The sequence below is a fragment of the Colletotrichum destructivum genome, chromosome 6, assembly GCF_034447905.1.
Source record: "Colletotrichum destructivum chromosome 6, complete sequence".
NCBI classification, from domain to species: domain Eukaryota; kingdom Fungi; phylum Ascomycota; class Sordariomycetes; order Glomerellales; family Glomerellaceae; genus Colletotrichum; species Colletotrichum destructivum.
In genome coordinates this window covers 3408740-3423658 of record NC_085901.1, presented here as the reverse complement: position 1 = coordinate 3423658, position 14919 = coordinate 3408740, and the positions used below count along the sequence as shown (strand labels likewise).

General features: G+C 54.1%; 3 protein-coding genes across 3 annotated transcripts; 2 read left to right on the top strand and 1 right to left on the bottom strand.

Moving 5' to 3' along the window:
• The first annotated feature begins 473 nt into the window (after positions 1-473).
• On the top strand, positions 474-3256 carry CDEST_10219 (Putative major facilitator superfamily, MFS transporter superfamily). Its single transcript, XM_062926377.1, has 4 exons — positions 474-1484; positions 1589-2319; positions 2376-2501; positions 2576-3256. Exons 1-4 carry the CDS (start codon positions 1085-1087, stop codon positions 3056-3058), a joined length of 1740 nt encoding a protein of 579 aa, XP_062782428.1. The 5' UTR covers positions 474-1084; the 3' UTR covers positions 3059-3256.
• A 2900-nt stretch (positions 3257-6156) lies between these two features.
• Positions 6157-8080, bottom strand: CDEST_10218 (uncharacterized protein). Its single transcript, XM_062926376.1, has 6 exons — positions 7266-8080; positions 6976-7134; positions 6893-6921; positions 6717-6837; positions 6547-6658; positions 6157-6484 (listed from the first exon to the last, which is right to left on the bottom strand). Exons 1-6 carry the CDS (start codon positions 7601-7603, stop codon positions 6224-6226), a joined length of 1020 nt encoding a protein of 339 aa, XP_062782427.1. The 5' UTR covers positions 7604-8080; the 3' UTR covers positions 6157-6223.
• A 3126-nt stretch (positions 8081-11206) lies between these two features.
• CDEST_10217 (Putative major facilitator superfamily, MFS transporter superfamily) lies at positions 11207-13574 on the top strand. The gene is made up of 5 exons (XM_062926375.1): positions 11207-11679; positions 11856-12336; positions 12393-12825; positions 12884-13125; positions 13185-13574. The coding sequence occupies exons 1-5, from the start codon at positions 11497-11499 to the stop codon at positions 13436-13438; spliced, it is 1593 nt and encodes a 530-aa protein (XP_062782426.1). The 5' UTR covers positions 11207-11496; the 3' UTR covers positions 13439-13574.
• The last annotated feature ends 1345 nt before the right edge of the window (positions 13575-14919 follow it).

Below are 14919 nucleotides of genomic sequence, written 5' to 3'. Positions count from 1 at the left end.
TTGTGCAGTTCATTGGACGGTTACCTTCCCCACGTTACCTTATGCGTTCTCCTCCCTTGTCCCCCCCCCGAACTCCCACACTATTCGTCCAGAGTAGCGTACGAAATACAGAGGTACACGGGCTTGAAGTCTTTTCCAACGCCGCAGGACGCAAGAGGACGGATCTCCCCCGGCACTTGACGCAGACTGGAGGCCAGCTAGCGGCGAAACATCGGTCCTATCCTCAACCCACGAGACAGATTTCCCCAGTTTGCCCCAGTCGTGCGTGTTTTTTTTGGTTTTTTTTTTTTACTTTCTGTCCATCTTCCCCCAAGGGCCAAGACTTTCGCAACACGAGTAAACTGCGGGATCCCCTCGGGGAAGTTGGAACTTGGAAAGGCTGGGGCCACCAACAGCCAGAATGCCCACATCCCATGTCGGGGTCCTCCAGGACTCCAGCTGACTTGGCCAGCTTTTTTTCTTTCTCCAAAACCCGGACTCTGGGGCAATGTGGAGGGGGCAAAGTGGACGCCGCCTGGTTAGACCGTGGCCGGCCTGTTGTCCCCTCCCTCGGAATGCAAGGTGACGTTCCCCGAGTTGCAAGTCCTCCGGCGTGCCTAGTCTGTCTCGGGCTCTCTCCCACTCTCTCACACTCTCTCGCTCTCTCTCTCACCCCCGGCCTCCCCCGACTCACCCCGTCCTGCTTCCCCGTGTAGTGTAGGGGTGGGCGGGTTTGTTCCCCACGTCATCCTGATGGCGGTCGACGAAGCTCCATCGCAACCGCGAAGTCTCGATTGTCGTTGGTCGCGTACCTGGGGCCGGACGAGGACCTGGCGCCAGACTGGGCCCATTTTGCTTTTCGATCCAGATCCCGGCGCTACCCTACTCAAATTCTTACTTCTCACGCGCACGCTTGACGCAGTAACAACTACCTGTTCGATGGATGCATCAGGTCTCATCCCCACATAAAAAAATTGTTGTTGAGAGTGGGAGAGGGGGGGGGGGGTGGTTAATCGTTTCCCCCCCGCGCGCGCGTGCGCGGGAACCACGGGACTTGACCGAAGCGTGCCACCGTCCTTTATAACTTTCATCTCCCCGTCGTTTCATGAGAGATAATTGCTGTTGTCGAGCTCGAGTTCATCCTAGACGTCCTCCGATTCCCATTGCATCCTCACTCACCTCTTCCCTTCTTCCCTCCCCTCCCTCCCTCCCTCCCCCTCGTCACTCCATAGCGCGCGCGCGCGGTCTTAGTTGTATACTTGGAAGAGAGAGCCGACAAAGGGCAATAATCGCAGAGATGGACGCCGCTCAGCTGAACGATCAGATGAAAATCACCCAGGGCCTGGACAACAAAGGCGTCGACGTTGACAATGTCGAGAACCAAGTCCCCGCGGACCCCAACGCCCCCCGGGTCATGAGCCCGGAGCGTCGCGTGGCCGTTGAGAAGAGCTTGAAGCGCAAGATCGACACGCGATGCTCGCTCTTCGTGCTCATCTACATCATGAGTACGTCCCCTCTCTCTCTCACGCACGCACTCGGTTGTGTTGTTTGCCTCTTTTTTGAAGACTCGATGTGCTTTGCTGGCTGACACGGCAACTCACCTCCACAGACTACCTCGACAGAAACAACATCGCGGCCGCTCGTCTCCGCGGTCTGCAGACTGACCTCAACCTCGACGACACGCAATACGCCACCTGCCTGAGCATTCTGTACGTCGGCTACATTCTCATGCAGGTCCCCTCCAACATGATCATCAACAAGATCTCGCGCCCGTCCTGGTACATCGCCGCCGCCATGCTCGTCTGGGGTCTCATCTCGACCCTGTCCGGCGTCACCACCAACTTCGGCGGCATGGTCGCCACCCGTTTCTTCCTGGGTTTCGTCGAGGCCGCCTTCCTGCCCGGTGCCCTGCTCATCCTGTCCAAGTGGTACACCCGCCGCGAGCTCAGCACCCGCAACGCCATCCTGTTCTGCGGCAACCTCATCTCCAACGCCTTTTCGGCCCTCATCGGCGCCGGTGTCCTGTCCAACATGCAGGGCGTTCTCGGCCACGCCGCGTGGCGCTGGCTCTTCTGGATCGAAGGTGCCATCACCATGGCCGTCGCCATCTCCGCCGCCTTCATTCTCCCCGACTTGCCCACCAACTCCAAGGGCTTCACCGAGGAGGAGCTGTACGTGGCCCAGCTTCGCATGACGGAGGATGTCGGCGAGGCCGATGTCGACTCGGATGACATGGGCCCTATGGACGGTCTGTACATGGCCGTGAAGGACGTCAAGATCTACGTCATGATGATCACCTTCACCGCCTACGTCGTCGGCCTGTCGTTCAACGCCTTCTTCGTAAGTTTTGCAGTTCCCAGAACTACTTTCAGGACAAAGAATTAACGTCCGTGTAGCCCACTCTCACCGGTACCCTTGGCTTCAGCTATGTTCCGACCCTGCTCATGAGCTCGCCCCCCTGGGCTTTCTCCTGCATCGTCTCCCTCATCAACGCCTGGCACGCCGATCGTCAGCAGGAGAGAGTAAGTTTTCTCAAAACAAAAGGTTCCCATAAGTTAAGATATACTCGGTGCTGACTCTTATTTCCCCCTTCTAGTTCTGGCACATTGTTGGTCCCATCTGCGTCGGTCTCGTTGGTTTCGTCATCTCCATGTCGACCCTGAACGTTGCCGCCCGCTACGTCGCCCTCTTCCTTCAGGCCAGCTCCTACGCCGGCTTCATCGTCTTCTACTCCTGGATCTCCTCCTCCTTCCCCCGCCCCCCCGCCAAGCGTGCCGTTGCCATCGCCATGATCAACGCCTTCTCTCAGCTGGGCAACATCGCCGGCTCGTACGTCTGGGGTCTCAAGGACAACGGTTTCCGCAAGAGTTACGGAATCGTCACCGCCATGTTCGGAGCCACCATTGTCGGCTGCTACGTCTTCAAGGTCATCCTCGACAACCTCAACAAGAAGCTTGAGGAGGGCGAGCGCGCTTGGGAGGTTCACGGTGACGTCGCCCATCAGACGGCCGACATCACCCACGGCGACGAGATCGAGGCTGCCCGCCAGATGGGCAAGGGCTTCAGATACCTGGTCTAAGCACTACGAGTTATGTGAAGTAGAATAAAGATGTTTAGTCGATACCCATGAAAGGAGCGTATTGTACATTTTTGAAGAAGAAGAAAAAGCCTACTTTGCGGTATACTATGAGACTCGTGCAAGTTGCGAGATCCAGCAAGCATCACGTCGATAGAATGGATTAATGTCATAATGAATGGGGACGCTTGAAGCATCGAATTTGAAAACTACCCTCTCTGTGACTGTATGATGCAACGTGAAACCTTCACGACGGCCCCCAAAAGCTCCAATGAAAGTACTACAACACCACACACTTTTTGAGGTACATGGACAAGGAGTTAAAGATTTGGAGTATTTTCCCCAAGAAGAAAACGCAGTGGATCTACGAGATTGGCAAGAGAAAACTCGAAAGGTTGACATCCGCAAGTCAAAAGACCATCATGCCATGATCTCCAGTATTCTTCCTTTTGCCAGACCCAGAGTAATCTCGATGATTCCCACTCTTCACCCGGCCAATCCCCGCGTTTCCAAGGCTCGCCTCCTCTTGGGAAAACCGACTGGATACCTGGGGAGGAAGATTTCGGAGCAAGTTTGGTTTCTGGAGCCATCGCCCCATCCTCCAGACCGCCCCGCGTCTCCAGTCCAACTCGGAACCTGACCGAGCACGAAAACTGGCCCTGGTTACCAAGGATCCAGACGTGCGTCGACGGGTCTCTGCCCCCCGCCCTTCTCCTCATCACCCATTTCTTTCCCCCGGGTCCACTTGAGCTGCATCTCCAGACAAGATCCTTGGTTTCCCTCCGCAGGGCTTGTCTGACGTCCACCCACACCCGGGAAATATTCCAGCAGCAGTGCGGGAGTGCACAGGCTAGCGTTCCGATTTCTGGACTTCCTAGAACGGCTCATCAGATTGGAGCTCACAGTTCATACTGTAATGTCCACTTGACAGAAAAATAGCTTTTGATACATAAAGTACTACCGAACCTGGGTGGAAATTCCCCAATCACCGACAGAAATGTCAAGTTATGTGATGCGGCGAACACCAAGAAGCTTTTGGAGTTGAATTGATTTCGTTAGGAAAGGCTGAAGACATGTTGAAGTCGCTGTTTGTGTACAATTCAAGTCAACCTTTGAACGTGGGTACATGACACATTGATTATCTGTCAGTGGAAACCAAGATGGCATGAGAATAGACCATAATTAACTTCCATTGAGCACTCCAGCCTCCAACACCACGCAGCTTCTCGAAACAAGCTTTTTTTGCACGCTTGGGAAGACTCTACCGTGTCCAAGGCTCTGGGTCCGGACGCAGGTTGTCATGTTCCCTGTCTTCACTCGCTTCAAGGCGACCCTGTTCGGACGACAAGGCCTCGTGGATCGAGTTGCATGCTGCACGATTCTCCCGACTACCGAGGCGACCCGGATCTACGACAAAGGTTCCAAAAGCTCCGTATCCGACTCCCGAACCGTCACATCTCGAACCCCTCTTTGCAACCTCGGCGGGAAGAGCCAAGGGTGTTCGCAGGTTGACCCTGTAGGCTGTGGCGCGTCCTTCCGTCGCCATGGAAGCCACATGGTATGAACTTTCGTTTCTGTCAATGATGACATGTGACGACGTCTTGGCTGCATCAGCCTGTTCCCAGATCGTACGTGATCCTATTGGTTGATCATTTTGCACTGAATTTGGAAGATCTACTCTTGACTAAGGTAAGGTAGCCATACTAGAATCTCGTGGAGTTCCTCTGGAATATATATCAATAGACTTTGGCCTACCTGAGCGATATTAAACTGGAAGTAACATAGATAGCTCTACGCGGGCTTCTCCGTTGAACTTCTAACACAAAGCACGTCATACTATCAATAGATCGAACTCATGTGTCCAAACTATGGCTAGAGACACTGCAGTCAATGCCAACTCATATGTGACTTGCCTTCGTCAGGAGATTGATACCGGTAGCTTTCTAGTTCCAGTGAAACCATCGTGGGTAATATCTGAATCTCATAGTTTACCTGGTCATGGGTGCGCGGAAGCCACATGTGGGCTACCTAGTTACCTTCGGGCCTCGATGGCCCGAACCGTCTGCCGCTCCGGAACCGTGACATGGGTGATCCCCCACATCACGACAGCCCCAGTCATTGTATGCAGCCGACGATGAGATCGGATGACGATGGACCTCATCAAGTTGTTTCCTCCTCATCTCGATAGCCAGGGAGACAGCGTAGGGCTCGAAAAGTCTAAATACTGACAGCCTGTCCTCTTGCCGCTTGACGGCATTCTTCGTCGCCAGAACCTGGCAAACAAGGCTTCTTGAACGACGGAATCAAGACAGCTCTGTGATGTGATACTACACGTTAAGGCAGGACGTAGTTAGTGCATGGACTACGAAGGCAAAATCAAACCTGAACTTTTTACAACTTCAAATCCCAGGCGAATAGAAAACAAACTGACGTTGGAAGCAAAATGCCTGCAAGTATCCAGATCATATTTCTATCAATATTGAGTCATACTTTTGGCCAAGTGAATCACTGGAAGAGGAGGTTCAAGGATCAACACAAATACTAAGCGGGATCTGGCCACTTCTTGTGTCCGACCGCTTTGCAGCGGGTTTACCCAGTTTCTACTTGAGCCCCTCTCGTTCCCAGATCATCCACTCACGCTCCTATTCTTCATCCGAACCAGCGTTATCCTCTTCGCCTGTCTTGGCCGAATGGGGGAGGGTTCGTCAGGGACTGCGACAGCGCCTTCGGGGCATGAAATGATTATATCGCCCCTTCGGACGGTGTTCTTCAGCACATCAATTAGGAAAAGATGTTGCTGAAAAAGGCTAGAGAGAAAAGCAGTGTACCGCGAACACTGAAACGAAAGACAATAATCGGTCGAGGTCCAAGAGAACCGATATGAGAATGGCTTGGATGAACTGGGCCCCGAAGAGCGTCTACGCTCGACACCCTGGAACCTTTGCCAAGAGGTTGCAACTCATGCAATAATAAACGGTCTCCGATGCCAGGGTAGACAGGTAATGGTGCTTCAAGAACGGAAGAATAGTGGTCTGATTGACAGATGTTGTGACACACACACACACACACACACACACACACACACACACACACAATGATGAGCACGGCATCACAAACGCCTGATTGAGATTTTCCTTAACTCCTAAATCATGTGCACGGTAAACGTGCTCAAGGTATCATGGGTATACTGCTGGACCTGCTAGATCTGCTCTCTCGCGACCAATAATCAGGAACATCCAACGTGTCCGACCGCGAGGAACCCTTGCGCGCATCGGACGAAGGGATCGCTTGCATGTAGTAGTCGGGTTGCTGAGCGTAACTCGAACCCCCGACACGCGAGTCGTGGCCTCGCTGGTAGTCCTTCAACAAGGCGTAGAAGAATGCCGTGTTTGCGACGACACAGGCGCAGAGTATCTCGATGGAGGCCCACTGAACGAATCGTTAGCATTCGGGGTCTGGCAAAGGTGTTTTTGACTTGTGTGCGTCCGTACCATGGAGCGAGATCTCTGCGATACTGCCTGGTTCAGTATCATGGGAAGTCGCATGATGGTGATAACGACAACAAGGCCCGCAATGCTGAACAAGAGAATGAGCTGGAATTTTCTGCAAGCATTTGTCAGTACCCGAGGTTTGGAAACGCCAGCACAAAGGCCAGACATACACTTTGCCATCAAGCTTGACATGCCGAAGAATGGGAAAGGGGAAGATGATGAGCGCGACATCGGTAATGATGTTGAAAACAGCCATCGTAATCAGGTTTCCCAGCGCTCGATGACAGGTATCTTGAGTCTTCGTATTAGTTTCCGGTCGCACCCTGAGCAACGTGGATGAACATACTTGCGCCAGTAGGATCAGGAGACCACATCCTATCGAGATGTTAGCCAGAGATACACACTACACAAGACTGGCAGCCGACCTACAAATCGAGTGGCCTGCATTCCGCAAGAGTGGGTATCAAAATAACGAAGAAAGTGACGACGATAAACCACCAGAGGGCAGTGGTTGCAACTTTGCCCCAGTGGAAAACATCCACGAAGCGGGAGTAAAAGTTGAGCAAGCAGAGCTTCAAAGACCACAGGCTAGTACGAGAGTTAGCCAAGAGCACGACGCAATCCGGTGTGTGTGTGTGTGTGTGTGTGTGTGTGTGCGTGCAGTTCTTAATTCGCCGTGGGCGAGTCATAATCAGCGCAAGATGTAGGAGGCAACGTACAACAACGCATAGAATATCCGCGCCGGGATTAGCAATTTGTGTGAGATGACGTAGTACTCCTGGAGGCTCTCGACAGTGATGCCGCGCGCGGCGGCGGCCTCTTCGGCAGCCCGGGCGTAGGTGTGCGTCGGGTTGAGGTAGAAGGAAACCGAGATGCAGGTCGTGCGGCCGATGAGGGGTACGAGGGCGAAGGCCATATAGGCATCATCGGCGTGCCATGTCCGGTGGCAGGTCTCGTGGGCTCGGCATCGCCAGAACAGGCGGTATCCACAGCGGACGAGGATGAGAATGGCGCAGATGGTGGCCGAGACGATGTCGAAGATCACGTCTGATGACATGTTTGTTGGATGATTGGGGAAGCTGGGCTGCTCGATGGCGGCAACGAGAGCCGTTAAGCTGGTGTTGACATGATGTGTTCTTGTACGTTTGTTGACGCTCCGTTTCTCTCTCTCTCGCTCGCTCTCTCTCCTTCTCTCTCCTTCCTACTCTCCCTGTGTCGAAGGGGTTTCTTCCTGTCTCTTGAAACGTTTGTGGTCCTTTCGTTTCGCTGCTCGCGATGCTGGACCGAATTACTCTCAATGTGGCCTTTGAGGAGAACTCCTTGCTGCTGCTGCGCCTTGGCTGAAAACGGCCTGTTCAAAAGACGTTGAATCCCTCGGTCAATGTGGATATGGCCGTTTGAAGAATGAGGCTTCGCGTTATGTGGAGAAAAGGGGGGGACGCCGATGGGACGAACCGACAAGCAGGGCAACGTCGGGAGTTTTAAGAAAAAGGACGCGCCGGTTTCAACAAGAGCCACTGAAAGAGCCTGAAGGGGGAAGGGGGAGATGGGAAAACGAGCGAAAGGATCAAAGGGACTGGACGGGATTCTGAGTCAGATACTACCAACCCCAGCCATGCCAAGCCATCGTTATCCTAGTGTAGCTCTCATTCAGACGGCTGCTACGCGCGCCCCGGGTGGTTTGATCAGTAAAACTGGCTGCAGGGAGAGAGAAGGCGTACGGGTTGCATCCGCGCAGGAATACGGCCAAATCAAGGGCGGGAGAATGAGCAGTTTGGAGGGGATGATGGTTGCCGGGTTGCATGCGGCTAAGCTTTCAAAAAGGACATTGATGATCCGGGACTGCGGTCCACGCCCAAGCAGACCGTGTGATTCGCGAGATGGCCAATCCCCCGGGGGGGACGGCAAAGAACTCCTCCCAACAGCCAACAAGGGAGGACGCCAAGGGAGCCCCGGTCCGTTGTGACGAGCTCTTCTCGGGGCAGTCGGGGGCTTCGGAAGAGGCAGGTCGAGGTTCGCCTTTCCCCGCATTGGGGATGCATGGGGAGACCCATGTAGCCAAGCGTCAGTTGCGGTTCGCTTTCGTACCACGGAGATGGATGATGTATTTCGTAATGGTAGTGCTGAAAACTCTTACCTCTCGGTCGACGGACACGGCTGGTTTGAGTCGGTGATGCAACGGGACGGCCAAAGCTGGTTGCCTATCACAGGCTTTGGAGGGAGGGCTTCGGGGGTGAACCGAGCAAGCTTGAATGTCATTGATCGCCTCCAGTGGCTTTATGGATTCGACCAAAATACCCTGCCCAACGGTACATACACAACGGCGGTGTCCCGGCCTCACTCCCATTCCTCTGACTCTATCTCCCAATATCGACGAGACCTCGTACCCACTACGGATACTCTTTTGAGTTCGCCCTAACGTTGAACCCCCTGGGAGGCTGGCTCGCACGCCTCTTGGTCCGGACTGAACTCTGTCTGGTCTTTAATGAGCCCTAGCGCCGCCCTTCAAACCCCGCACACCATCAGATGGCAGAATCGGTCGGTCCAGACAGGCGACGGCGTCCATCCGGCACCGCGCTGGTCGGCAGTTGCAGGGTTGCTGACATGTTCATCTCTGTCGGGACAACTGGGTCGACTCCGTCCGTCCCCGCATGTCCGCCAATCCCCGAGAGATAGCGTCAGAATGTAGATTACAGAGTGCACACAAGCCTCACCTCAGCCCCGCCGGGACGAAGGAGCATCAGTCCGTTCAGGGCTGTGGTGGCATCGCTTTTCATTCTGATGTGGACCGCGGGCGGCAGGCATCTATCTGCCTTGCGCTCTCGTGACGGCGATCTGCAACCAAGATTACGTGCAGTGCCAGAGGCTGACGATAGCTGCCGCTGCCCAATGCTGGTCGGTCATGCACGTTGGCGGTTGTCCCTGCGAGGTGTCTCTCATGTCTGTACGGAGACCGGGTAGGTCAGTCGTTTGCGGTGTTTGAGAATTCCAAGGGGCTCCGGTGCAGCGGTGCATCATGGACCCCGTCGGATTGGTCGCAAGATGTCCCGAGCCCCCATCGTTGGTGATCAAGACCACCGCTAGTAGGGGTTGTAGTAGTCGAGCAACGTAGCCGCACGACTCACTCCAGAAGCGAGAACGAAACATGAAACGCAAAACGTTGGTTTTGAGAATTGCCCGAACCATAGGCTGATGCGGGCCAACATTGATAGGCAAGTTGACGAAAAAGGCAAACACCGAGCGTCTGGTCGTCTCGAAACTGCCAGGCGTTCATGATCAAACCCCGGTCCAACGAAGGAGGTACAGGTAAAGGCAAATTATAGTACGGTACCAGCTGAATGCGAGGCAATGATAGTTCCCCATTGCAGCCTCCGGATTGAGTCTGGTCTTTCGGATCCCTTGTGCGCAGTCAGCAAGTCCAACGTTTTCGGAGAATCAAGCGACGAAATATGCGAAAAATGCGGGACCAAGCTGGGTTGCCCTTCGACGCTTATCAGTGACGCTGGTCGGCGAGGGAATCCGCTTGAAGGGAAACAGTCTGATATTGGCCAAACCCATTCCTCGAGCGGGGAGAGGGGTTTACTTGTAGACATACCCACATTGTGTCCAGGGACGGCTATCCCATGAATCGCCTGGATGATACCGTGCCTTTCCCCAACCCTCAACCCTAGGATGTGCGCGGGAGACCGGACTCGGAACCAAGAGTTCAAGTAGATGAGAAGGAGCGAGGTCACAAGGATGGTCTCAAGGGTAGACGCTGTTTGTCTTTCCAGCTTGAATCGATTCGTTCTGAAGCTGCCGGCTGCCGAGAGTGGACTATCAGTGGGACTCGAACAGAGAGGTTCTAGCTCACTTGAAACTCGATTCAGCTTCAACCATAAAGTTTAGGTCTGCTGCAGCGGGCAGCGGGGGGGCAGTGGGGGCAGTGGGTGAAGTTGGCGCCTCATCGGCGAAGCTGAGAGAGTGCCCAGAAAATCTCGGAACGGAACGGGTGGAGCATCATCCGGTGCTGTCCGGTTGGAGTGGAGACCGGAGACGGAAGTTGGAGGCCGGACGTTACGGGCACCAACAAGAGTCCACCGCCGTTACCGACTGGCCGAACTTTGCAAGATGCTCAGGCTTCAATTAGAAGAAGAGCCACAGTGGATCACACCATTTTGCCGCCGAATGCGCTGACGAACCTTGTTTCCCTTCGGCCCGTGGATCTTCCAGCTTGGAGCACGCCTATTCGGCAATGCAGCGCCGCGGCGCCCAGAGCGTTGGAAAAAAGCGATGATGGAAAAAAAGAAGAAAAAAAACTCGCCCGCTGATCCCTCCCCAACCGCTCGCGCAGTTAACCCCTCACCTCACACGTGGGGGGCTCTTAGTGCACGTCATTGGTGAGCCAGACATCCAGGTCCAAGCACAATCATGGAAACGTTTCATTGAGAGTGGTGTCTGTGATGCTTCGCCTATTTCGCGTCCAATTAGACCATCTTGATACCAGTCGCTTCGACACTCTAGAGATTTCCCCCCTCTCATTATCACCTGAAGTTCTCTACTGGCTCCACAACGGCCAGAGGGGACAGGCGTTGTAAGCCTGCTGCGGACGGGGATGGGAAGCCAGAAGCACACCATTCATGTATGCAGCTTCATCGCACATGTTTGTGGCCAAGAACATCGACCAACAGAGGGCGGAATGGATAGTATCAGTGACCAACAAATCACGTAAAGTACAAGAGTGGACACTTGATCGCCCAAGATAAAATTGGAAAAGAAAATTCGGATCGAAAATACGACATGAAGTGAGGCTCGCCCTCTACGCACTTTGCAGGCAAATGAACAACTCGGACCTTTCCATCTGAATTGTTGTTCCTGCAACGCCGCCGCCCCGCCTCCCGCCTGGAATCTCATTCTCGGCCTCGTTGTGTTCCCCCCCTTCCGAACAATAACAGGAACAACTTGCATACCATGCTTTCAAAACAACAAGAGCCGACTATGTTGGACCCGGCGACGCAGAAAAGGCCGGTCGACACCGACGCGCCGGCGCCCGTGTCCGACATCGAAGACAGCTCCATCAGCTCGGCCAAGGATATCTTGGAACACGAGGGAGAGGACCCCGTACTGGCGAGAAAGATGCGCCTTGTCAATGACGTATGAACACACACACACACACACACACACACACACACACACACATAGCATGTCCAAGATTAAAGAATAGAAAGCCGTTGGGAGTCTTTGGCCCCTCCCCCCCCCCCCCCCCGGGGGGACGGCGGCCACGTGTGCTCAATCGGCTCAAAGAAGAACTGAGCTGACCTGCCCCAAAGGCTAACGATCAAATCGGTTGGACTCCATTTCACTGGAAGCTCTTCGTCCTCAACGGCTTCGGCTACGCCGTCGACTCCCTCATCGCGCTCGTGCAATCCGTCACCAATACCGGGGCGTTCCTGGAGCTGGCGTCGTCGTCGACGTATCGGAATGCCGGAACCATCTCGCTATACGTCGGACTGCTGGTCGGGGCCATCTTTTGGGGGTTCGGTGCCGACATCATTGGGAGGAGGATCGCATTCAACGTCACCTTGTTGATCACCGCCCTCGCGACCATCGTGTCGGGCGCAAGTCCCAACATCGCATCATGGGGCTTCTTCGTCGCCCTCTCGGCATTCGGCGCCGGCGGCAACCTGGTCCTCGACCCCACCGTCTTTCTCGAGTTTCTGCCCAGCAACAAGCAGTGGACGGTGACGGCTTTGGCTCTCTGGTGGGGGTTCGGACAAGCTTTGACAGGCTTCATTGCCTGGGGGTTCTTGAGTAAGAAAACACTGTTGACAGTCGCCCGTCAACGCGATTGCTAAGTTCTCATGTAGCCCAGGAGCGATGGAACTGTACAGCAGGGCAAACTTGCAACTGGTCGAACAACGCCGGTTGGCGATACGTCTCGTTCACGGCCGGCGCTTTTGTCTTCCTCACCTCCGTCGCACGAGTGACCATCATGCGCTTGAAGGAGACACCAAAGTACCTCCTCAGTGTCGGCCGAGATGCCGATCTTGTGCGCAACTACCAGCAGATAGCACAGAAGTACGGGAGAGAGTGCTCGCTCACAGAGGAGAAGCTCGCGGCGTGCGGTAAGATGAAGAACGCGGGGCAAGACAGGCATACCCTCAAGTTCGTGCTGCACGAGCTGGTCGACCACGTCAAGGGCCTTTTTGTGACCAGGAAGATGGCGCTCAGCACCACCATGGTTTGGATGTCGTGGACTTTGATCGGTCTCGCCTATCCTCTATTTTACGTATTTCTTCCGTGAGTATAAAGGACAAGGCCCTGAGTAGTGTGTGGCAGCTAACTGAAACTACAATAGCTCTTACCTTGCATCGAGGGTTCCGAACAGCGTAGAGACACCCTACGAGACGTGGCGGAACTTCACGTTGACCAACATTTCCGGAATTCCGGGCCCGATCATTGCTGGTTACCTGGCTAATCTCCCCCACGTCGGCCGGAAGTACACGATGGTCATCGGGGCGCTCTTGTCCATGGCACTCTTCTTCGCCTACACTGCGGTGAAAACGGCCGATCAGAACGTCGGCCTGAGCTGCGCGATTGGTGAGTTTCTCAAACACGGCTGCAAAGTCTGCGGGGGACTGACAAGCTTGACAAATCAGCGTGCTGCATCAACATCTACTACGGTACCTTGTACGCGTACACGGTTGAGGTTTTCCCTTCGGCACACCGTGCCACGGGCAACGGCATTGCAGTCGCCTGCAACCGCCTGATGGGCATCGTTTCTGCCTTCGTCGCCACCTCTGGTGATACGACAACTGCCGTGCCTCTCTATGTGTGCGCAGCACTCTTTGGCCTGATGGCGGGCGTTTCGGCATTGTTTCCCTTTGAGCCATATGGAAGACGAAGCTCCTAGACTTTTCCAGATGGCGGAGCGAAACGACATTTGTTCCGATCAAGAGGATAGATTCTTGACGTGCAGGAAAATGTTCCTGTCTTGGTCCTAATATTTGTACATACCTACCTAATCGGATAATAGATCTTCATCGAATACTCCCTGAAAGTTACTGGCCGAAGCAAGCAACGCTGTGAGTGATCTTGTTAGTATCACAGGTTGTGCGCGGCGAAGATGCCCCTCGGCAAGGGGAGACGGCAGGTTAGTCTACTGCTTCTGATGTCTAAACGAATGGAAGGGCGAAGATCAGGCGAGCTTTCAGCCGCTGGCTGCCCTTATAGACTGGGCGGCCAACAGTTGGGCTGGGTTAAGATGTCGCTAGACTGGCCAGTCAAGCAGGGATCCGGTTCATGAGAATGTCGCCGGTCCCACCTTTCACGCCCGTCTGTATGCCCGAGAGCTCGGGCTGCCGCGCGGGCCCGGTCTGTGGTAGCCGTACGGCCTCGTCCAACTGATCTAATCAGTTGAAACGGCCAGCTGTTCATAGATGAACTTTTCATCTGGCCCTTAAAAATGTATTTGATGGCTTCCTTGGGGGTTTGTCCCATTCATGGTGTAAGTGGCAAGACGGTATGTCAATGGGAGCGAAGCCAAGATTGTAGTCACACTGAAGTTTTGCGACTTCCTCGTCCAAGTTTGGCGTCGAAATACTGTGTCATTATTTTCTTAGCAAGTCTCCTAGACTTCCTTTGCCCCCGGGGATTATTTTTCCTCTTGTGAGTATCGGCATTTGGTGTGGCGAGTCACGCCTATTGACAGCAGACTCAGGCAAGCAGACGGCGAGCTAGGATCTGTTACTTCATCCATTCGCCGTCCAGACATTTGGCTGATTGTCTCGCCATCCGGAGCTTTTCATGGTTCACGGAACTCTCTCCAGTCCGTATTACCTTCACAGAAGCTCCCAGTGGGACGGCGTGGGCCCCCTCCTTTCCCCCACCAGCTGATCCGCACTTCCGGTAATCATTCCTGTGAACTGTTTCAGGGTTCGACGTAAGCCTCATTTTTTTAAGAACATTTTCCCTGTGGTGACCAGAAGAACGTTAAGCTTCATGCTAGCATGAACTGTATCTCCCCCTCCCCGGTGGGCTGTTTCGGCTTTCTGTATGGAGCGACTACAGCGACTAGGATCGTTTGTACCGAGGCCAAGCCTTGTCAAACCTAGAAGATCGGCAAAGCTAACCACCTTTTAGCTCAAGCCTCATTTGGGAAAAAACTTATGAGAGCTCAGGGCTGGACTTCAGGGCAAAGTTATCAAGATGCTTTCGAAGATGGATATCGGCACAAGTAATCAGTCTACTGAAACTGAACTGGGAGCAGAGCCACGAAACGAAACAAAAAGTTTTTAAGTCTATTTATAAGGTCTACTGACGATGGGGGCAATGTGAGGCATTGCGAGAGTCAAATGAAAGTCTTTTTCGTGCTGCAAGTATTGATGGCATCCT